General features: G+C 40.8%; 3 protein-coding genes across 5 annotated transcripts; 1 reads left to right on the forward strand and 2 right to left on the reverse strand.

Annotated features, from left to right (window-relative positions):
- Nucleotides 1–875: 875 nt before the first annotated feature.
- On the forward strand, nt 876–6,442 carry LOC115729532 (ELMO domain-containing protein A). 3 transcript variants are annotated; one of them, XM_048271709.1, is made up of 10 exons: nt 876–1,142; nt 1,632–1,794; nt 1,924–2,026; nt 3,168–3,277; nt 3,788–3,856; nt 4,756–4,871; nt 4,977–5,031; nt 5,737–5,857; nt 6,114–6,172; nt 6,278–6,442. In XM_048271709.1, exons 2-10 carry the CDS (start codon nt 1,657–1,659, stop codon nt 6,377–6,379), a joined length of 873 nt encoding a protein of 290 aa, XP_048127666.1. In that variant the 5' UTR covers nt 876–1,142; nt 1,632–1,656; the 3' UTR covers nt 6,380–6,442. The 3 variants fall into 3 exon arrangements, with proteins under 3 accessions (XP_048127666.1, XP_030515994.1, XP_030516004.1); XM_030660134.2 differs by having other exon boundaries at nt 882–1,142; nt 6,030–6,172; XM_030660144.2 differs by lacking the exons at nt 876–1,142; nt 1,632–1,794; nt 1,924–2,026 and adding exons at nt 2,039–2,723; nt 2,965–2,970 and having other exon boundaries at nt 3,111–3,277; nt 6,030–6,172.
- A 718-nt stretch (nt 6,443–7,160) lies between these two features.
- Nucleotides 7,161–9,728, reverse strand: LOC115729494 (protein DETOXIFICATION 20-like). The gene is made up of 7 exons (XM_030660089.2): nt 9,494–9,728; nt 8,565–9,106; nt 8,205–8,291; nt 8,054–8,110; nt 7,728–7,966; nt 7,521–7,639; nt 7,161–7,385 (listed from the first exon to the last, which is right to left on the reverse strand). The coding sequence occupies exons 1-7, from the start codon at nt 9,725–9,727 to the stop codon at nt 7,161–7,163; spliced, it is 1,503 nt and encodes a 500-aa protein (XP_030515949.2). The 5' UTR covers nt 9,728.
- A 2,434-nt stretch (nt 9,729–12,162) lies between these two features.
- LOC115729344 (protein DETOXIFICATION 20-like) lies at nt 12,163–15,847 on the reverse strand. Its single transcript, XM_030659884.2, has 9 exons — nt 15,652–15,847; nt 14,854–15,107; nt 13,934–14,475; nt 13,562–13,648; nt 13,415–13,471; nt 13,088–13,326; nt 12,879–12,997; nt 12,714–12,800; nt 12,163–12,540 (listed from the first exon to the last, which is right to left on the reverse strand). The coding sequence occupies exons 2-9, from the start codon at nt 15,100–15,102 to the stop codon at nt 12,448–12,450; spliced, it is 1,473 nt and encodes a 490-aa protein (XP_030515744.2). The 5' UTR covers nt 15,103–15,107; nt 15,652–15,847; the 3' UTR covers nt 12,163–12,447.
- Between the last annotated feature and the right edge of the window lie 3,244 nt (nt 15,848–19,091).

Genomic DNA, 19,091 nt, shown 5'->3' on the forward strand with positions numbered 1-19,091 from the left:
CTGCAAGAGTGCAAATGCATCGAGTGAAAGTGGATATTCTGAAACAAAAAAAAAAAAAAAAAAGGAAAGAAAGAAAAGGAACGGTTTATATTCTCGCGGTGTACAATGAAGAGTTCTACTTTTACTAAATGGATGATATGTAAACTATTTTTTTAAAAATAATAGCTTACATCGCTCGAAAAACCGAAAGAATGAAAAATATTTAGATCATTCATGAAAATATTTAGAAGTGAATTGGTTGTTGATAATGAAAATGGTTTTCATTTACTAATTATTTCAAGTGATATAAATTATCATTTTTCAAAAAGTACTATTAAAAATATTTATTTTTTGAGAAATGAAAGGAGCACAAATATTTGTGATAGCAAAAAAAAAAAAAAAAATCTCTCATGTAATTAATCAGATCCGTGGTTAGTAATGTCTCTATTTTACTTTAGTGCTAATGTGAATATTGACAAAGTCTTAACATAGTGGAGATGTTGTGTTGAAATGAGAATGTTGATAAAGTCTTAATATCATAGCGACGTGTTGAAATGAGCTAGTAAATCTTGTAATGTTATTTGTGCTGCCACGATAAAAAAAAGTGAATAATAAGGGAAAAAGCAATCATTCAAGAGCATCAAATTGACTAAATTCAACTTTTGCGATTGTAATCTTCCAATCGTTCTTTTGGTAATATTTGATGATGTACGGGGATTAGTCGGGCGTTTTCATCGTCGACATTCAATCTAATGCGAATCATCGGCATCTTCGTGTAACTGAGACATTTTATAACATAATGAGTTCTAGGTATAGAACGAAAAGCAAATCTGCAAATTTAGGATTACAGAGAGGCAAAATTTTGGGGATTTTGCCAGATCAGTTTTTTAAGAGTAAGGAGAAGAAAAACGTGAAGAGGAGGGAAGCGCCCATGTTAAACTCGGCCCATTCCTTCATTCTTCTTCATCTCTGAGAGCGCCGTGACCGCGACGTTGAAATTTTGCTGTTCCCCTTCCCTTGCTTCGCCATCAAGGAGGGAGGGAACAGAAGAGAGAGAGAGAGACGACGACGACGATCAGTGGGACTCTGCAATAAAGTCGATCTCTTTTGGCGTGTTAAGAGTCAACAAACACGGCTGGGCTCTCTTCAATCCCAGCTCTCAGGTCCCTTGTCGTCTTCGTCTTCTTCCACTTATTGTTCGTTATCCACGGATCGCATGCTCTCGTTTTCTGAATTGCCGTGGTTGTAGCTGAAAAGGCGTCTCCTGGGACGCGTCCGATCTGTGGATACTTTTTTTTTTTTTGGTTTTTTCAAACTTCTGATTACCTTTTGCTTATGCATTCGAACTTGACCGCCCAATTGTGCATTACATTGTATTCGAGAGCTTTATGTGATTCTGTATCAGTTTACGGACTGCTATTGCTGTTTTGAGTGGTTTCTTAGATGTGTAGAGACTCGCATTTGCGAATAATGAACCATGGGGCAGTCTAGTAGCCAAGGCAAATGCTTGGGTTCTTTTGGGTTGCTGGGAATCTTGCTGCAGTTAGGATTTGCAACTGCTGTCTATTGTTGTAGGAAGCCTTTGCTGAGTTAGAGTAGTATGTCGATGCTCTTTGCTTTCTGGCTTGGTGTAAGAGTTAGTTGAAATGCAGGCTGTAACGCTAATTGGCTTAATTGATGTCGAGAGTTTTGAGAAGAAGGCTCCATCATGGAGATGTAGATGGAAGAAGGAATGAGCATCTGGAGAGTTCGGGTTTGGACAGTTTGGATGAGCCTTTGCTGGGGAACTATGAACACGATGATAAGCGTTCTGAGGTGAGGTTGTCTTTCCTTGTGTTGTGTTTTGATGACTTAGTTTGAAGTGTCAGTGCTTTGTGAAAGCATATGTGCTAGACCTCATCATATTTGAGCACTATCCCTTTGGTGACTGATCTTATGATGCAGGGACGAGTACTGGAAGATCTCTGGGATGACGAGAGAAGAAAGGAGCGCCTCCATTGGACAATGTTATTTAGCCAGTTAATTGCACAGTGGATGCAATGGCTTGGTATGCACAACTCTCCTTCCTGTCCGAACAAGACAGATTCCTGTATCTGTGTATTTTAAGTGACGGACATAGATTGCTTGGACATATTGTTTCCTGTTGAATGATTCTTAGGCAACCCAAACCTTGATGGAATGATTTTGTGATGAATTTGATCAAAGTTCAAAATACTACACATATCGAATGTAGTATATACAGATCTAGAACGGATTATTTTGTCTTATTCTGTTAACTACGTACTGCCTCTTCTGTGTGCTCTGTTTGATGGATCCTTATTCCTTGTCTGTTCGGCCAGAGCTTCAAACCAATTCCTATTGTTTGCTTTTCTCTCACGGAATTTGTTATTGCATGTTCTTCCAATTGTCATTGTAAAGATATTTTTTGCCTTCTAATTACTGCAGTAAGTTTGACTTCCTTACTTGTGGAGAAATCCTAAAGCTTCACCAGCTCTACCATTTTGATTTAGAAAATGAGTAGGTGAAATTATGCATATGTCTAATGTTTGTTTTTTGTGGACTGCTATATATCTAATCTTTATTGTGCTTGTTGTTTTGTGTCTGCTATGGAGGGAAGGCAAAGAGAATTTTTCATGAGTTGCCTCTTCATTGTCAAAAGTTTCTAATTGCTTGGAGTTATAGCATACTTGCTTGCATGGGTTTGGCATGCAAACATGTTCTTCATTTTTTGCTAGCAGTACCTGGTGGTACTAAAAGCAGATTTGGATAGAATAATTGAATACTAAACCATGCTTTCCTCTAATAGCTTAAGCTTTTAGAACAGTTGGTAGTGGTCTCACAAAATCTGACAGGGCCCTTAAGCTCTCTATAAAGATGCTTAAGAAAGCCTTAAGACACTGAAGTCATAGCTTGAAATTGCAAGTGGGCCATCAGCGGGATCAATTGTAAGCATTCCGTCAAATGGTCTGGGTTTGTAGTGCCTAGGGTTTGGACTTCTAGAGTTTTCTCAATTTAGGTGTGCTACTTGAGCACAATCAGTTGCTGTGGTACTCAATGAATATTTGATATGAAGGTGCGAGAAGTCACATCTTAAGCTCAGTGGGTGATATTTCTACAGTGTGTATAATGTAGCATTTCTCAAAGTAATGTTATAATCTTCTTGACCAACATCATTTTGCTGCTTGTAGCTAACATAGTCCTTGGGTCTGGATCGCTGATTGGACGTTTTCTTCCTCTTTCTTCTATCACTCAGAGTGGACAAAGCAATAATCTGATACCAACTCTTAGTCCACTGCAGGTATATCCAGAATATTCAGAGACTTTCTGAACATAGTAATTGAAGTGCTTCTTGATCTAGTGCTCAGTGAAGAATAATCTGATGCAATTGCATTATTACTTCATATACATGCATTTCGCAGTGTTTTAATTTGCAGGGAAAAGATTGGACAAATTCATTCTTATTGGATATATACATTGAAGCTTGACTGACATTACACTTTATTAAACTAGTGAGGAGTCATTAATTGAGAAAAGAAAAGAGAATATGTCGATATCATGGTATGGTTACCTTGTCAGATGGATAAGCTGCCTTAGTCGACATTGAAATTCATGGAAGACTAGGTGTCGTATAGAAAGTAAATGCATGGTTCCTTCGAGGTTTGTTTAATCTGCAGGGGAGCCAATTATTGGCCTCTCAAATTGGTTTCTTAAAAAATGCTATTATGGTACATTATGCTATTTTGTCTGTTTACTTGATAGAAAAATTATTGCTTCTCTAAATTGATCTACCATTTTGGTTTGATTGTAGGAAGAAAGGCTTAGAAATCTCCAGCAGAGGTTGGGAGTCCCATTTGATGGTTCTCGACTGGAGCATCAAGTAAGTCGGTCTTTGTACTAAATAAGCATATTCTCCTAAGATCTTAGCTTAGCAAGTGAATGTGAAAGTAGAGCTAGAAACAGTTACTTTGGTTAAATTTATTTGTCTTCCAGTAAGGATAGGTTTTCCCGTGCATCATACTCGTATATTAGGTTGAGGATAGGAAAATATTTGTTATCTTGCAAGACGGGCTGTGTAGCTTCAAGGAGAGAACGGTTGGAAAATCTGCCAGATTATCTCACTTATGATAACTGTGTGCGGGTTTTAGGAGAGAATGCTTGGTTTAATTTGACAGATCAGTTTGTTTTATGATTGTCCCGTTTTCCTCTCCTCTTGCATTGTTTGATATGCTATTATTGGGGGGAGGACATGCTGAATCTTGAGAATGTGAGTGGACGTGTCGTTTGGCCATTGAGTATGTTGCAGTATTTTTTATAAACACAGGTTTAAATGATTGATTACAAATTTCTACTCATTGCATTGCTGTTTGCTTTTAGACATGCTTTAACATGATTAAAAATTTGTACGCCAGAAATTGCATAAATTAAGGTTCGGATCATACAAAAGCCAAATCTATCATCACCTTCAAAGGGGCCTATCTATGTTTCCTGAAGGAATACACGGAGGACATCTATGGCTGATCTGTTTGCTTTCAGGAAGATGCCTTCTAATGTTTGTGGCAAGAAATGCTTTGTGTGCTGAAATGTTGGTCTATATTTCTGTAAAGGAAAGACGGTAGTGTGGGGCCTCCAGGATGACTGTTGGCAGATTTGCTTATGTGATTTAGGGGGATGAGTAGAACAGCCAAACTGTACTTATTTAGTAGAAGCCCCAATAATTCTGGAACGCAGAGATTGTGGGTCAGATATTCCTTATGTTTCTGCACTTGTTTGATGTAGGATGCTCTTAGACAGCTCTGGAAGTTGGCTTATCCTAATAGAGAACTCCCTTCACTAAAATCAGAATTATGGAAGGATATGGGTTGGCAGGGTACTGATCCTTCGACAGATTTCAGGTATCAATAAGTTTTGCATCAAAAGTGGTCTGGGATTATGTCTTATTATGTCATTTGACTGAATTCCTCCTGTATATCTTCATGGAAACCTTTTAATACTTCTAGGGGTGGAGGATTTATTTCACTGGAGAATCTTATCTTTTTCGCGAAGAAGTATCCGGTTAGTTTTGTGTTCCCCTCCACCTTATTTCTACCCCCAACAACAGTTTTTATATTTGCATCTATGTTGGTATCCAATCTCACTTACACTTCTTTACCTTTCTTTTGCAAGCAACATTGGGACAGCTAATTTTCTGTTGTGATTATCTGTTCTGTTTCGTGAAAAAAGAATCAAACATTATGTTGGCATCTTAAGTAAAATGTGATGGTCTGTGATTACCTTGTCACCTCTAAGACCAGAAAGAAGACTTAGAGAGTTGGCTGACGGATGCCTCTGCTTGCGAAACTTTTTTGTTATACTTCGACTATCCTCCTTCCCGCTGTTGTACTTGGAGGATTTTATTCTTTGTGTACCTTTTCTGCAAGTAGTAATTTATTTTACGTTGTCTCCTCTAAGACCAGAGAGAAGACTTAGAGAGTTGGTTGAGGGACGCCTCTGCTTGCGAAACTTTTGCTTATGTTTTTTCATTATACTTCAAATATCCTCCTTCCTGCTGTTGTACTTGGAGGATGTATTCTTTGTGTACGTTTTCTGCAGCTGTATTGTTTTCTTGGCTGTTGATTCCATAATTTTGGCATATAAGTAGTCGTGTATGACTGTGCATCTCATTCATAAGATGATTGCCATGCATATTGAATATATATTGTTTTGAACTTCGAACATGGAATTGAACTAGGATCTCTAACTTTATCATCCTTACTGCAGGAGTCTTTTAAGAGATTGTTGCACAAACAAGATGGTACTAGGGCTGAGTGGGAATACCCATTTGCTGTGGCTGGCATCAACTTATCCTTTATGTTGGCTCAGATGCTGGATCTTCAGTCAGGTAATGATAATTACTGAGAGAGGTGCTTGGGGCTTCTTGATTTTCATAGGGTAAAGTGGCACGATATTTTTGTTGCATCTGACCTTCTTAGATGACGAGTCATGTGAAATTTTACTACTGTCTAATTTTTTGCTAATTATGAAGAAGAGCGACGATTTCATTGCACCTGCAGGTAAGCCATCCTCTTTGGCTAGCATCAGGTTCTTAGAACTACTTCAAGAAGATGAAATGGCTTTCGATAATCTTTATTGCGTAGCCTTTCAAATGATGGATGCCCAATGGCTAGCAAAGCGTGCGTCGTATATGGAATTTAATGTAAGCTACTGAAGATAAGTTGCTTATGTTTGGTTACCTAGTTACTATTATGAGATACTGTTTTGTATCTTCAAAGATTCTCTTTTTCCTATATTTTCTTGTCAGGATGTCTTGAAATCGACAAGAACACAGCTGGAGCGTGAGCTCTCTCTTGAAGATGTTTCTAGCATTAGGGACTTACCTGCATACAATCTGCTAAGGTTGTAATTGTAACTGAGATGTATATATATGATATCAAATTATCCCATCTCATGTTTGGTATCTTCTTCACGTACTGTGCCTGAATACCTTGTCAATTTTTTCTATTACTAAAGTTAAGAGTGCACGGCACAATTTGTGTGTTTGTCGTACAATACTGAGAAAATCTGAAACTTCCCACTGTTATTAAAACAAGGTATACTGCATTTTGTTCACCCATTGGACTGCCACCACTGTTGCCTTCTCTTGACGGTCCCATCCGTCTACGGTAGAGATAAGTTGCCTTTGGTCGAGATAATTTGTCAACCTTTTTATAGGATTTAGCAAAACATTCATTTGCTGTTGGATGACTCATAGCTTTCTCACACCATCACTGTGATCCTCAATACGAGCTTTGTTTTGAGTTAGTGCAAAGATGGTTACAGCAAGAACAATTAGATGTAGTCGTTTGCAGTATGAACGTTTGTCCCATCTCCAACAGATAAATTTTGCCTAGTCACTGACTATTGCGGTGTGAAAGTTCTATCAATCGAATGGGGTTGGATCAATGTATCTGTGGCTGTCATCATATGGGGCAAAAAAGGAAAAAAGAAAAAGAACGAAGACAACTCGTTCTCATCCGAAAAGCAAAAACTGGTGAGAAACCGTAAGCTCTTCAGTTTTTGGTCATCCGTTTAGCTGTTCCGTGGTGGAGCTCTCACCATTGTCTTCTGATCTTTTCAAGAGCCATTTATTGAGCCGTTCCGATGCTTTCTTCGCCTAAAAATGAAAGCAATTTTGCAATTGGCTTTTAGAAATCTTTCATCACGAAAGGGAGACAAAAACAAAAGAATCTTGAGTTCTTGCTTATATATCCGGCTAATTCAACTCCGGCAGCACATGTAATGTGAAGGCATGTAACTGATATGGTCCTAAAATTTGCATTTACCTGCTCGTCCCAGTTCGTTCTGTATGTAATGAAACAGAGAACCGCTGTCTGAGTTGCGACTCCGATTATCATCCCTATCCATATACCCTGTGGGCATCAAACAAAGGAATAGCTTATCTTCGCCAAGTATCCTCCGAATAGTGAAGCATCGCCTCAACACGAAATGACGGTTAAATACCAATTTTCTAGTGAAAAACAAAAGCAGGGCTCAAGCCTTCTTACCTGAACTTCCAACTTGGCGACATATGCGAGCACAACTCCAAGAGGAACTCCGATCACGTAATAGGAACCTATGTTAACATAGGCAACCATGCTTTGTCTCCTGGAACCTACCGCCACACCTGCAAGGGATGAACGGACGGGTCAGCAACAGAATCTGAAAATAATTTCAGTTTTCGCGTCACGGGTAGCGGAACAGCTGCTGCGTACCTGTGAGAACTGGCTGAACACTGTTGAGTAAAATAGAGAAGGCAAGGAGAACTGAGAGGCTTGAAACCTCTTCTGCAACGTCTTCCTCACTTGTGAATATGTAGGCAATCTGTCGACCGAAAACTAGGCACAAGATCCAAAAGACAACTCCAATGCTAATTGAGGTGCCCAAGATGACTTTAATGGCGAACAGCGCCGCTTTTGCGTTTCCTCGCCCCAATTCATTGGACACCCTCACGCTGTAGGAATTGAAAGGATTGAGACACACAGCGTCAAGCAAGCATGGAGCAACTCAAAGATTGGCACAGGTTCATCATAAGCCATACCTAGCCCCAGTTAGGAAACCGAGGCCTACCATGAGCTCCCAAGCTGAGATGTTGAGGCTGAACAAGAAAAATCCATTCGGTTCATGATCACTTTCTTGGTGACTGATGTCAAAGTGGAATACATAAGATGCCTAATTAATTGCCGTCATACCAAATCGAGAAGGCAGATATTGCAACAGCGGCATTTGTCATGTATCCTGCCAAGAGGACTAAGACAGCATTGTACCACAACTCCAAGCTATTTTGATCAACAACAAACAAGATGGTATCAGGGTGAGGATTGGTACATTGGAGAGCGCGTAAGTCACGTGAATAGAAATTGAATGTATCTAATCATGTCTGCAAGTGCTTCACCAAAGACGAGAGTTGTGTCATGGTATTTCAGTTGGTGTAGAACTTACAATGGATTTGAAGTATATATTTTCCCGCTTGTGATACTTTGAGTGTGTGTGCTCATTCCCCTGGAATTTCTCAGGGGCGTAACTCAATTCCAAAGAAGAGAAAGTCTTACCACAACATGATGCCAGAGGATACCGAAAGCTTTATGACTGGCCATAAGTTGGCGAATGCCGCCCAGGTGAACCCCTTCCAAGTACTTTTGCACCATCCTCCAAACATATACACAAACTCTCCTATCACTAGTAACCAATTCGATATTATTAATGCTCCCATCGCTCCTGGGATTCCCCAATCAAGTACATACACAAAGAGCCAAGACAACAGGACATGAACTGCAAACGAGATGGAAGAGAGCCATCCTATGATGGTGTTCTTGAGCTGGCACTGTAAGAACTTTTGGATGGTCAGGCTGAAAGCAAAGGAGTAGAGGATTGGGATGAACCACAGGGCAATGTGACCAGCGGCTTCAGCTATTTCATCTTCTTCACCGAGAAGCTTGAAAATGGACGAGGTATGGACATAGACTGGGACCAAGATGGTCACAGTGACCGGATTGATGATCCAAGATCTTTGCAAGTAAATGCCTAACATGTGGTATTGCTTTGCACCGAATGCTTGCCCACATAATGTTTCAGTTGCACTAGACATGCCCAACTGCAGGATCAAAATCTTCATTAACAGAGCCCAGTCGAATTTTCCAGATAAATGCCTTGTCGAATTTGGTGGATTCACACAGCCTATTCAACCTAATAGACAACATTCAAGTGAAGCCCTCTCTCCGTTGCCCAATTCCGATAATTTGCAGCAAGTCTAGGAAAAAGGTGTAACTTTTGCATAGTTTCTTGCAAACGCAATTCACACTGGTCCATATTTATCAGACAATTTAGTTATCATCAGAATTTTTCTTACAAAAATGCTGCCTGAGCACATCTGAAATGGTCTGTGTGGAAGTACGGACGTAATATATTGCGGAATCTGTTAACTATAGTCCTAAGAGTTGTCTTTTAGACTTAAATTGGAAAAAGGGAGAAGAATCCTTACAATTATTCCGCAGGCAAATCGAATGCCAATGATTTGAACGAGCGCATAAGCGGCGAGCTCTGTATCACCAATATGCCCGATGAATGCTTGCGTCACTAGAAGGATTCCAAAAGACGTCCCTCTGGCCAGCATAGCAGGGAAGGTAACTCTCCATATTTTCTTTGATTCCGCCCAGACCTTCCCGGACAGACTACTTATGTCTTCTGCTTCTGTTCCCAGAAGCCTTTCCTCCATCCTGTCGTCACTAATAAATCGTGATAGGAATGTTTATTTTGCAGATCCACGAATGCACAACTCAGAAAAATGACACAATCGATGGTCTTCTAACATCCTAGCAGTCTATGTTCACTCTGAACATACTGCAACTGTTGGAGACTGGGCCGAGAAACTGGATCCACGAAGAATCTTACAAAGTGTACCATCAAATCTTTCTCTTTAACTAGCATTGTAAGTACGTACCATGTGCTTGCAATTTGTAACTTAGTTAGTGCATAAGTATGCCGAGAATGTTGAAGTAGCTGTTCACGAATTTGATCGGTGGGAGTCACTTCCAATAATGATCTCAGCAGGAGGTAGCTTAAGTTACATTTATAATAAAACTGCTCGAATACTGAACATACATGTCATCAAGCCGTAAAGCTATGTGGGACCCCAACGAGCCCACGATTCAGAATCTAATAAAAGTTCTCTCCTACATGAAACCAGCTGAGAGAGAGAGAGAGAGAGAGAGAGAGAGAGAGAGAGAGAGCTTACCTTGGCTTTATGCAGAGGCCCTTTATGAGACAGTGATTGCTAGAATGAGAACACTGGCTACAGAACAGAGAGTGAGACAGAGAGTGGTGTTTCCCGATTGGTTGAGAAAATGGAAGTCAAACAAAAAAAAAAAAAACAGAGCCAAAAGGAAAAGCGGAAAAAGAACAGAAGAAGAAGAAGTGGGACAGATTGGTAGGTGGTGAATGGCGATGACTGATAAGTGGAACATTGTTTATTATATCAGCCCCACGTGGTGATATGTTTGTAGAAAGGAATTCAAACGGTGTATATTTATTGACAACAGAGAATGTGGATAAGAAAATGGTTACTGTTTAGTCCTTTTGATAGATTATGCTCTTTTGTCAGTCTTCTTGATAGAAAAGTTAGTGCTTTTCTAAATCGGACCGGCCATTTTGGTTTGTTTGCAGGAAGAAAGGCTTAGAAATTTCCAGCAACAGGCTGGAAGTCCCAGTTGATGGTTTTAGACTGGCGCATCAAGTAAGTTGGTTTTCGTACTGAATTGGCATATGCTCCTACAATCTTGGATTGAGCAAGTGAATTTTAAAGTAGAGCTAGAAACAGTTTATTTGGTTAAGTTTACATGTCTTCCAGTAAGGAAAGTTCTCCCGTGCATAATACTATCTACAGTAGGCCGAGGATAGGAACAAATTCGTCATCTGGCAAGATAGGCTGTGCAGCTTCAAGGAGAGAAGAACCCTTGGAAAATCTGCCACATTACATCTCAGTGATGATAACTGTGTGTGGGTTTTAAGATAGAACTCTGGGAAAATCTGACCGATTATTTGTACATATGATCGTCCCCTTCTCCTCTTTTCTTGCCTTGTATAACGTGCTACAGTGAGGGCGATAACATGCTGAATTTGTTTTGGCCATCGAGTACGCTGCAGATTTTTTTTAATAAACACGGGTTCACATGATTACCAATTTCCACTCATTGCATTCCTGTATTGCAGAAGTTGATGTTGCGATCGTACTTAAGCCTAATATCTAGGCGTCATCTTCAGAAGGAATACAGAGAGATCATTTATAGCTGATGGCTTTGCTCTCATGATGTTTGTGGCAAGGCAGAGAGATATCCTTTGTCTTGAAGGAAAGACGATAGCTGTCGGGCCTCCAGGATGACCGTTGGCAGATTGGCTGATGTGATGTACTGGGACGAGTAGGACAGCCTAACTGTACTTAACGAAAATCCTCTTGAAAGGACATTGAAGAGCTCCACTAATTCCGGAATGCAGAGATTGAGCTGCGCGTCAGACATTCCCCATGTTTCTGTTCTTGTTTGTTGGAGGATTGTATTAGACAGCTCTGGAAGTTGGCTTATCCTGATAGAGAACTCCCTTCGCTGATTTCAGAATTGCGGAAGGATGTGGGTTGGCAAGGTACTGATCCTTCAGACAGATTGCAGCTACGAATACGGTTTACATTGAAAGTGGTCCTAGATTGGGTCTTGTTTGTTATTCGACTGAATTCTGTGAAAATAATGGAGGCATTATGTTGGCAACATAAGTAAAATTTGATGGTCTGTGAATGCCACCTTATCACCTCTAAGACCAAGTGTCTCCCATCCAATGTTCGATATCTTCTACGCCTACTCTGTGCCAGAATACCTTGTCAATTTCTTCCATTAGTGAAATTGAGCGCACAACACATTTTGCATGCTTGCTGTGCGATTTTGAGAAAATGTGAAACTTCTTCCCTTTGTCTATCCAATCAATTTATCCGGCGTATTGTTCTATATTGGCCTGCCACCGCTGCTACCTCCTCTAGACGACCTCCTCTGTCAATGCTAGAGCGATGTTTCCTTTGGTCGTTATAATCTGTTAATCAATTTTTAGGATTTAGCAAACATTCGTTTGCCAGTTGGATGAGTAATAGCTTTGTTACATCATGATTAGGACCCGCAATACGTGCTTTCTTTTGAGTTGGAGCAGAGATGGTTACAGCAAGAACTGCTAGATGAAGGTCGCTGTAGTGTGAACGTTTTTCCATCTTCAACAACGATATTTTGCCCAGTTACTGACAAATGAGGGGTCTGAAAGATTTGTTTGTCAGGGCGGGGTTTGGTCAATGTATCTGTGGCCGCCATTAGAGGGGAAAAATGGGAAAAAAATGACGAAGACACAACTTGTTCGCATCCGAGAACCAAACCGGGATGAAACTGTTTACTCTTCAGTTTTCCCTCATCCGTTCAGCTGTTCAGTAGCAGAGCTCTCGCCATTGTCATCTGGCCTTTTCAAGAACCACCTATTGAGCCGTTCTGACGCTTTGTCCACCTATAAAGTGAAAGCAATCCTGTAATTGGCTTTCAAAAATCTCTCTTTTCGAACGGGAGATGAAAACAAGAGAATCTTGAGATCTTGCTGTTATTTCCAGCTAATATTAACTCCAATTGCAGCATGTTTAATGTTAAGGCATGCAAGTGATATGGTTCAAAATTCGCATTTACCTGCTCGTCCCAGTTCGTTCTATAGGTAATAAAACCGAGCACCGCTGTCTGAGTTGCGACTCCGATTATCATCCCTATCCATATACCCTGTGGGCATCAAACAAAGGAGTTTCAGCTGAGTCTGAACCCAAGCAACAGCTTATCTTGCAATAGTTGCCTTCTTACCTGAACTTCCAACTTGGCGACATATGCCAGCACAACTCCTAGAGGCACTCCAATGACGTAATAGGCACCTATGTTAACATAGGCAACCATACTTTGTCTCCTGGAACCTACCGCCACACCTGAAAGGTATGAACAGATGGATCAGCAAGAAAGAATCTGTACATAATTTTACCATTCGCGTCACGGGTAGTGGAGCAGCTGCTGCATACCTGAGAGCACTGGCTGAACACTGTTGAGTAAAACCAAGAAGGCAAGGAGAACTGAGAGGCTTGAAACCTCTTCCGCAACGTCTTCCTCACTTGTGAATATGTAGGCAATCTGTCCACTGAAAACTAGGCACAAGATCCAGAAGACAACTCCAATGTTAATTGAGGTGCCCAAGATGACTTTAATGGCGAAGAGCGCCCCTTTCCCATTTCCTCTCCCCAATTCATTGGAAACCCGCACGCTGTAGGAATTGAAAGGATTTGAGTCACATAGGGTCAAACAAGCACAGAGCAACTCAGAAATTTGCGCAGGCTCATCATAAGCCATGCCTAGCTCCAGTTAGGAAACCGAGGCACATCATGAACTCCCAAGCCCAGATGTTGAGGCTGAAATGAAAAATCAATTCTGTTCATCACTTTTGTGGCAACAAATGTCAAAGTGGAAGACATAAGATGCCTAATTCGATGCCATCATACCAAATCGAGAAGGCAGATATTGCAACGGCCGCATTTGTCATGTATCCTGCCAAGAGGACTAAGACAGCATTGTACCACAACTCCAAGCTTTTCGATCAAGGACAGAGAAACTGGTATAAGCGTACGAAATGGACATGAATAAACATCGAATTTATCTGATCTCGTCGGCAAGTGCTTCACCAAAGACAATAGAGTTGGATCATGGTGTTTCAGTTAGTGTGAACTTACACCAGAACACAACCCCTTAGGATTGTGATTAAGGCAAATCTAACCTTACAGCATTGTTAATGACACAAAATCATGAGCAATTTTATTCCAATCTGTTCATTCATCTACCCAGAATTTCTCAAGAGTATGAAAAGAAAGTCTTACCATAACATAATCCCAGAGGATACTGAAAGCTTTATGACTGGCCATAAATCGGCGAATGCAGCCCACGTGAAACCCTTCCAAGTACTTTCGCACCAGCCTCCAAACATATACACGAACTCACCAATCACAACTAACCAGTTCGATATTATCATCGCACTCATTGCTCCTGGGATTTCCCAATCAAGTACGCAAACAAAGAGCCAAGACAACAAGACATGAATACCAAACGAGATGGCGGATAGCCATCCTACGACGGTGTTCTTGAGCTGGCACTGCAAGAACTTTTGGATGGTCATGCCGAACACAAAGGAGTAGATGATTGGGATGAACCACAGGGCAATGTACCCAGCGTCTTCGGCTATTTCATCTTCTTCGCCAAGAAGCTTGAAAATGGATGAGGCATAGACAAAGACTGGGACCAAGATGGTTGCGGTGACCAGATTGATGATCCAAGATCTTTGCAAGTAAATACCTAACATGTGGTATTGCTTTGCACCAAACGCTTGTCCACATAATGTTTCAGTTGCACTTGACATGCCCGCCTGTAGGATCAAAAAGTTCATTTACAATAAAATTTTCCCGATAACGCCTTGTCGAATTTGGTGGATTCACATAGCCTACACACCCTAATGTTCAACATTCAAGTCAAGCTCCGTTCTCAATCGCCCATTTTCCATATTTTGCAGAAAGTTCAGAAAAAAATTGTAAATTTTGCATAGTTTCATGGAAACGCGGTACCTGGTCCATAATCATCAGACGACTTGGTCATTATCGGAAATTTCCTGACAAAAGCTACCAGAGCTCATCTGAAACTTATCAGTTTAGTAGTAGCAATGTAATACATTGTGGAGTCCGTTAACAATAGACCCCAAAATAATGTCTTTAGACTTTAACTGAAAAATGGGGAGACTACTACTTACTGTTATTCCATTGGCAAATCGTATGCCAATGATTTGAATGAGCGCATAAGCGGCAAGCTCTGTCTTGCCAATGTGCCCGATGAACGCTTGCATCACTACAAAGATTCCAAAGGAGGTCACTCTGGCCAACATAGCAGGGAAGGTAACTCTCCATACTTTCCTTGATTCCTCCCAGACCTTCCCTGTCAGACTACTTGTGTCGTTTGATTCTGTACCAAGAAGCCTTTCCTCCATCCTATCGTCACTCATAAATCCTGCCAGCGAAACGGGAAGCGTGAAATTCCACAGGAAACACAATTCTGAATATGACAAAACCGAAGGTCTCCTAGTAGTCTTTGTTCAATCCAAAGGTACTGCCACTGTCGGAGACTGGCCGAGAAACTGGATCCGCACAGGATCATAAAAAAATGTACCAGTAAATCTTTATGAAGTCATATAGCACATATAGATTTGGTGTCCCATGCATGAAAAATCACCCTATCTAACACTTTTTGTCATTTGTAATTTAGTCAGTGTATCAGTATGGCAAGAATGTAAGCAAAGTTTGTGACACGTCACAATTCAAGACCGCGAAATCATGAAGGTCATGAATCACTGCCACTCATGATCTCAGTGGGATCTGGCTTGATATGAATCCAGCTTACATGTATATAAACTGCCGAAAACAGAACATACATATCATCAAACCGTAAAGCTATCTGACACGCAATGAGCACACGTTTCAGAGTGTAAGAAAAGTTCTCTCCCTCAAGAAACCAATTGAGAGAGAGAGAGAGAGACAAGAGACAGAGACCTTACCTTAGCCTACCCTGTATGAGACAGTGAGTACCAAGAGAAAGGGCACAAGCTAGTGACGCTTCTGGTTTTGTCTCTGAAGAAGCTCAGCTTCAGACAGCAAGACAGGCAAAGCAAAGGGCACTTGCGCTCAGGGACAGTTGTTGAAACGAGGAGTATGCCACTGATGATGAGCAAGAGCATCACATTTATGGCTCGCAGAAGTGAGTCGTGTTTCATGATCAGCCCAGGGAAAAACAAAATGGGTGTTAAACCCAAACCAAAACCATAACCAAAACCAATGACGCTGATAATGACTTTTACTCGGATTCAACCACTACTTCAACCAATAATGACGCTGAATATGTCTGGTTGAAGAAGCAGATTACGTGTGAAGTAGTAGTGCTTTGACAGTTGTACAGGACAAGCCGGCTTAACTAGGTATTGGTAGTCGCCTGCTGGGAATTATAAAAACAGAAGTCATAATTGTATTATCTTTATGCTAATTTAGTTCCTAAACTTTTTAATTTGGACAATTACGTCTTTTGACGGCTTGTTAATATAGTCTACTCAATCAATTTTTCCGACGAAGGCCCTCTCGCTTGATTTGGCGAGGCCAACCGTCGCCAAACCAAGGCTCGTTGGGCTGCTTGGGCGAGGGTCAACCTCACCAAATGTGGAAAGGGGACCCTCACCCAAGACAAGGCAGCTTTGTTGGGTCCGGCTCTCTCCAGACTTGGCCGGTGGGACCCTCATCGGCACTCGCCCTTGCCTATGGTGGCGAGGGTCCGATTGGGCGAGGGTCAACCTCACCAAATGTGGCGAAGGGACCCTCGCCCAAGATAGGGTGGCCCCGCTGGGTCCGGCTCTCGCCGGCACTGGCGAGAGGGGCCCTCATTAGCACTTGCCCTTGCCTATGGTGGCGAGGGTGATATTCACTCAGGCGAGGCCCGCGACTAGCTACTGGTTAGAAAGAGAAGAGAAAATTTTTAGGGGAAAAAAAAACAGAACAGAAAAACTAAACAGTTCAAAAAAATTATTTGAAAATTGTAAAAATTGTTCTCATCAGCATTAATCGTGCTATATAGAACAGTTGGTGTCCACGTCAGCGATTTCCTGTTAAAATTGATCGAACAGATTACATTAACATATCATCAAAAGATTTATGACTTTGGCAAAAAAAAAAAAAAAAATTAGGGCTGAATTGGCAAATGTGCAATATATTCAGAATTTTCTTGATAATTTTGCTTATTGGCCCCTGATGTGATCTTTTTGGCTAGTTTTTCTAGTCCAATGATTTCGTTTGGCTAGATTCAACCGGGTTGCGATCGGTAATCGCAGACTTCGATCATTAGTTGCGGTTTTCAAAACGTGAAGTTGACTATCTGATTCGTGATAAATGGGATTTGTAGAAGGTAATATCATTCATGCACATTTTATTGTTTTCTTCACCCACAGGCTGCCTTCATTTTATTTTCTAACTTAGGTAATGTTTTTCGTTAAGTCGAACTGAAAGCCACGGGGATTTGAGCTTACAAAGCCTGACACGTGAGTACAATCTATCGTGGAAATATAAAATACCAGCCCGAGGGTTGGGCCAGTTGATTGGGACCTTCAGATATTTCTAGCACGGGAGTTGGAGGTCGTCTTTTCAAATCCTATCCAATAAACTGCGTGTAAACTGTCTTGGTTGGCGTTACCGGTAAAGAAAAAGGTAAACGCTTCATCGACTTGTCGGGGCTGTTGGTTGTTCCATGGGTCTTCTGGTAGCTGGTCCTCTACGCTCGTACGTGCCCATGAATTATCGTGAAAAAAAGGGCAATGCGACATCATTACTTCAAAGGGCTACGTGTTATCATTGTGATAGCGTATACTATAAAGGTCCTCTTCATGCCTTGTATATCTTGACCTAACTTACCGAGATATTGTTTGCTTTGGCTTATCCAATATCGAGCCTTGTGATGTTTCATCCTTTACTCCAACAGATCACACATTCTGGAATTGTTTTCACTTGAGCGGAGAATTAACATTTCGATTTCAATGTTAAGCGAAGCCATTATACCAAAAGGTGGGTTCGACCACGCAACAAATATTCCAATACCTTCGCTATAGGGAGACATGTGCACCCCAACAAGGCGCTTCTCGATGTGTTATTCAAGTTTGTATATGTGTCTCTCCATTGTCCAAGATGCCTCTTTAAGAGTTACAACTTGTTGTTGGAGCCCTTTGTCCCGACGATCACTCCTCCCGTCCTCCTGGTGTTATGTCCTCATAGCACATGTGCCCCACTTTACTATACATAACAGTACAATAATCGATTTGTGTGACGTATGTTTTCCAATTTCTCATCTTTAAGGGGTGTGAGATTTTAGGTCCAGCTTAAGTTGGGTTTCTTTTTAAAGATTAATGTTATGCTTCATCATTTTCATAGAACAATGAGAAAATTTTGAAAGGTCCAGCTTAAGCTGTTTATTTTTTGGTTTCTTTCTTTGAAGATTAATGTTATGTTTCTTCATTTTTTCATTTTTTAAGCATAGAACTAAAATCTAAGAGAAAATAGAGATGAGTGTTTTAAATTCGAAATTTAGTTAAACCGAAACCAATCTATTGAAATTTATCATTTTTGGAAATAAAAATTTGTTTGGCTCCAAATTATACACTCATATGATGCCATAGAATATTATATGATTGTGCAAAAATATATCAAGAAAAATATAAAATTTATTTTAGAATCTAGGAGTTCCGGGTTCCGGGTTCTAGATAGTGAATTTTTGGAACGCTTTAATTATATTTGTACTAATTTAGTCCTAAATCTTTTCATCTAGAGTCAATTTAGTCATTTCGACTAATTTTGGCCGGATATCGCCGACGTGGACTCCGGATAGCCCGTGTGGCATAGTCGACGATGATGTGGACATTTTAAAAATATTTTTTTTTCTATCTCTTTTTCCATATTTCTTTGGTGGTCGGCGAGGGTGGCCCTCATCGGGGCAACGACGAATGCCCGGCAAGGCTAACGTCACCTACCGACTAGGCCAAAGTTGGTGAGGCTAAACTTGCCCATGCGATAATTGGCCCGGCGAGAGCGGCCTCACTAGCGTTCGCCCTTGCCCTAGCAAGGTCGACCCTCACTGTGGCGATGAGGGCCACCCTTGCTCGGGTAAGGCCAACCCTATCCGGCCATAGTCATGTCAGCCACCGGAGGAAACATAGAAAAAAGAAAGAAAAAAAAGAAAGAAATTTTTTTAAAATTATGTAATATTATTAAATATTATGAAATATGATTAAAAAATGTCAATGTCAAGCACCGACTATGCCACGTAGGTCGTCTAGCATCCATGTCAGCAATATTCAATCAAAATTAGTCGGAAGGGCTAAATTGGTTCGAAGTCAAAAGATTTAAGACTAAATTGACACCAATACAAAATGTTTATGACTTTTCTAACTTTTTTTCCCAGAATAAC

This window comes from Rhodamnia argentea, chromosome 10 (assembly GCF_020921035.1).
Source record: "Rhodamnia argentea isolate NSW1041297 chromosome 10, ASM2092103v1, whole genome shotgun sequence".
NCBI classification, from domain to species: domain Eukaryota; kingdom Viridiplantae; phylum Streptophyta; class Magnoliopsida; order Myrtales; family Myrtaceae; genus Rhodamnia; species Rhodamnia argentea.

Excerpts from the sequence above, each read along its gene's own strand:
- LOC115729532 (XM_030660134.2), top strand. The coding sequence starts at position 1,657 with ATGTCGAGAGTTTTGAGAAGAAGGCTCCATCATGGAGATGTAGATGGA. Across the intron at positions 2,027-3,167 it reads ACAGTGGATGCAATGGCTTG|CTAACATAGTCCTTGGGTCT; the intron begins GTATGCACAACT and ends TGCTGCTTGTAG. Across the intron at positions 3,857-4,755 it reads GTTCTCGACTGGAGCATCAA|GATGCTCTTAGACAGCTCTG; the intron begins GTAAGTCGGTCT and ends TGTTTGATGTAG.
- LOC115729494 (XM_030660089.2), bottom strand. The coding sequence starts at position 9,727 with ATGGAGGAAAGGCTTCTGGGAACAGAAGCAGAAGACATAAGTAGTCTG. Across the intron at positions 8,111-8,204 it reads ATATCTGCCTTCTCGATTTG|CCTCAACATCTCAGCTTGGG; the intron begins GTATGACGGCAA and ends TTTCTTGTTCAG. Across the intron at positions 7,386-7,520 it reads TCGCCAAGTTGGAAGTTCAG|GGTATATGGATAGGGATGAT; the intron begins GTAAGAAGGCTT and ends TGATGCCCACAG.
- LOC115729344 (XM_030659884.2), bottom strand. The coding sequence starts at position 15,102 with ATGAGTGACGATAGGATGGAGGAAAGGCTTCTTGGTACAGAATCAAAC. Across the intron at positions 13,472-13,561 it reads ATATCTGCCTTCTCGATTTG|CCTCAACATCTGGGCTTGGG; the intron begins GTATGATGGCAT and ends TTTTCATTTCAG. Across the intron at positions 12,801-12,878 it reads TCGCCAAGTTGGAAGTTCAG|GGTATATGGATAGGGATGAT; the intron begins GTAAGAAGGCAA and ends TGATGCCCACAG.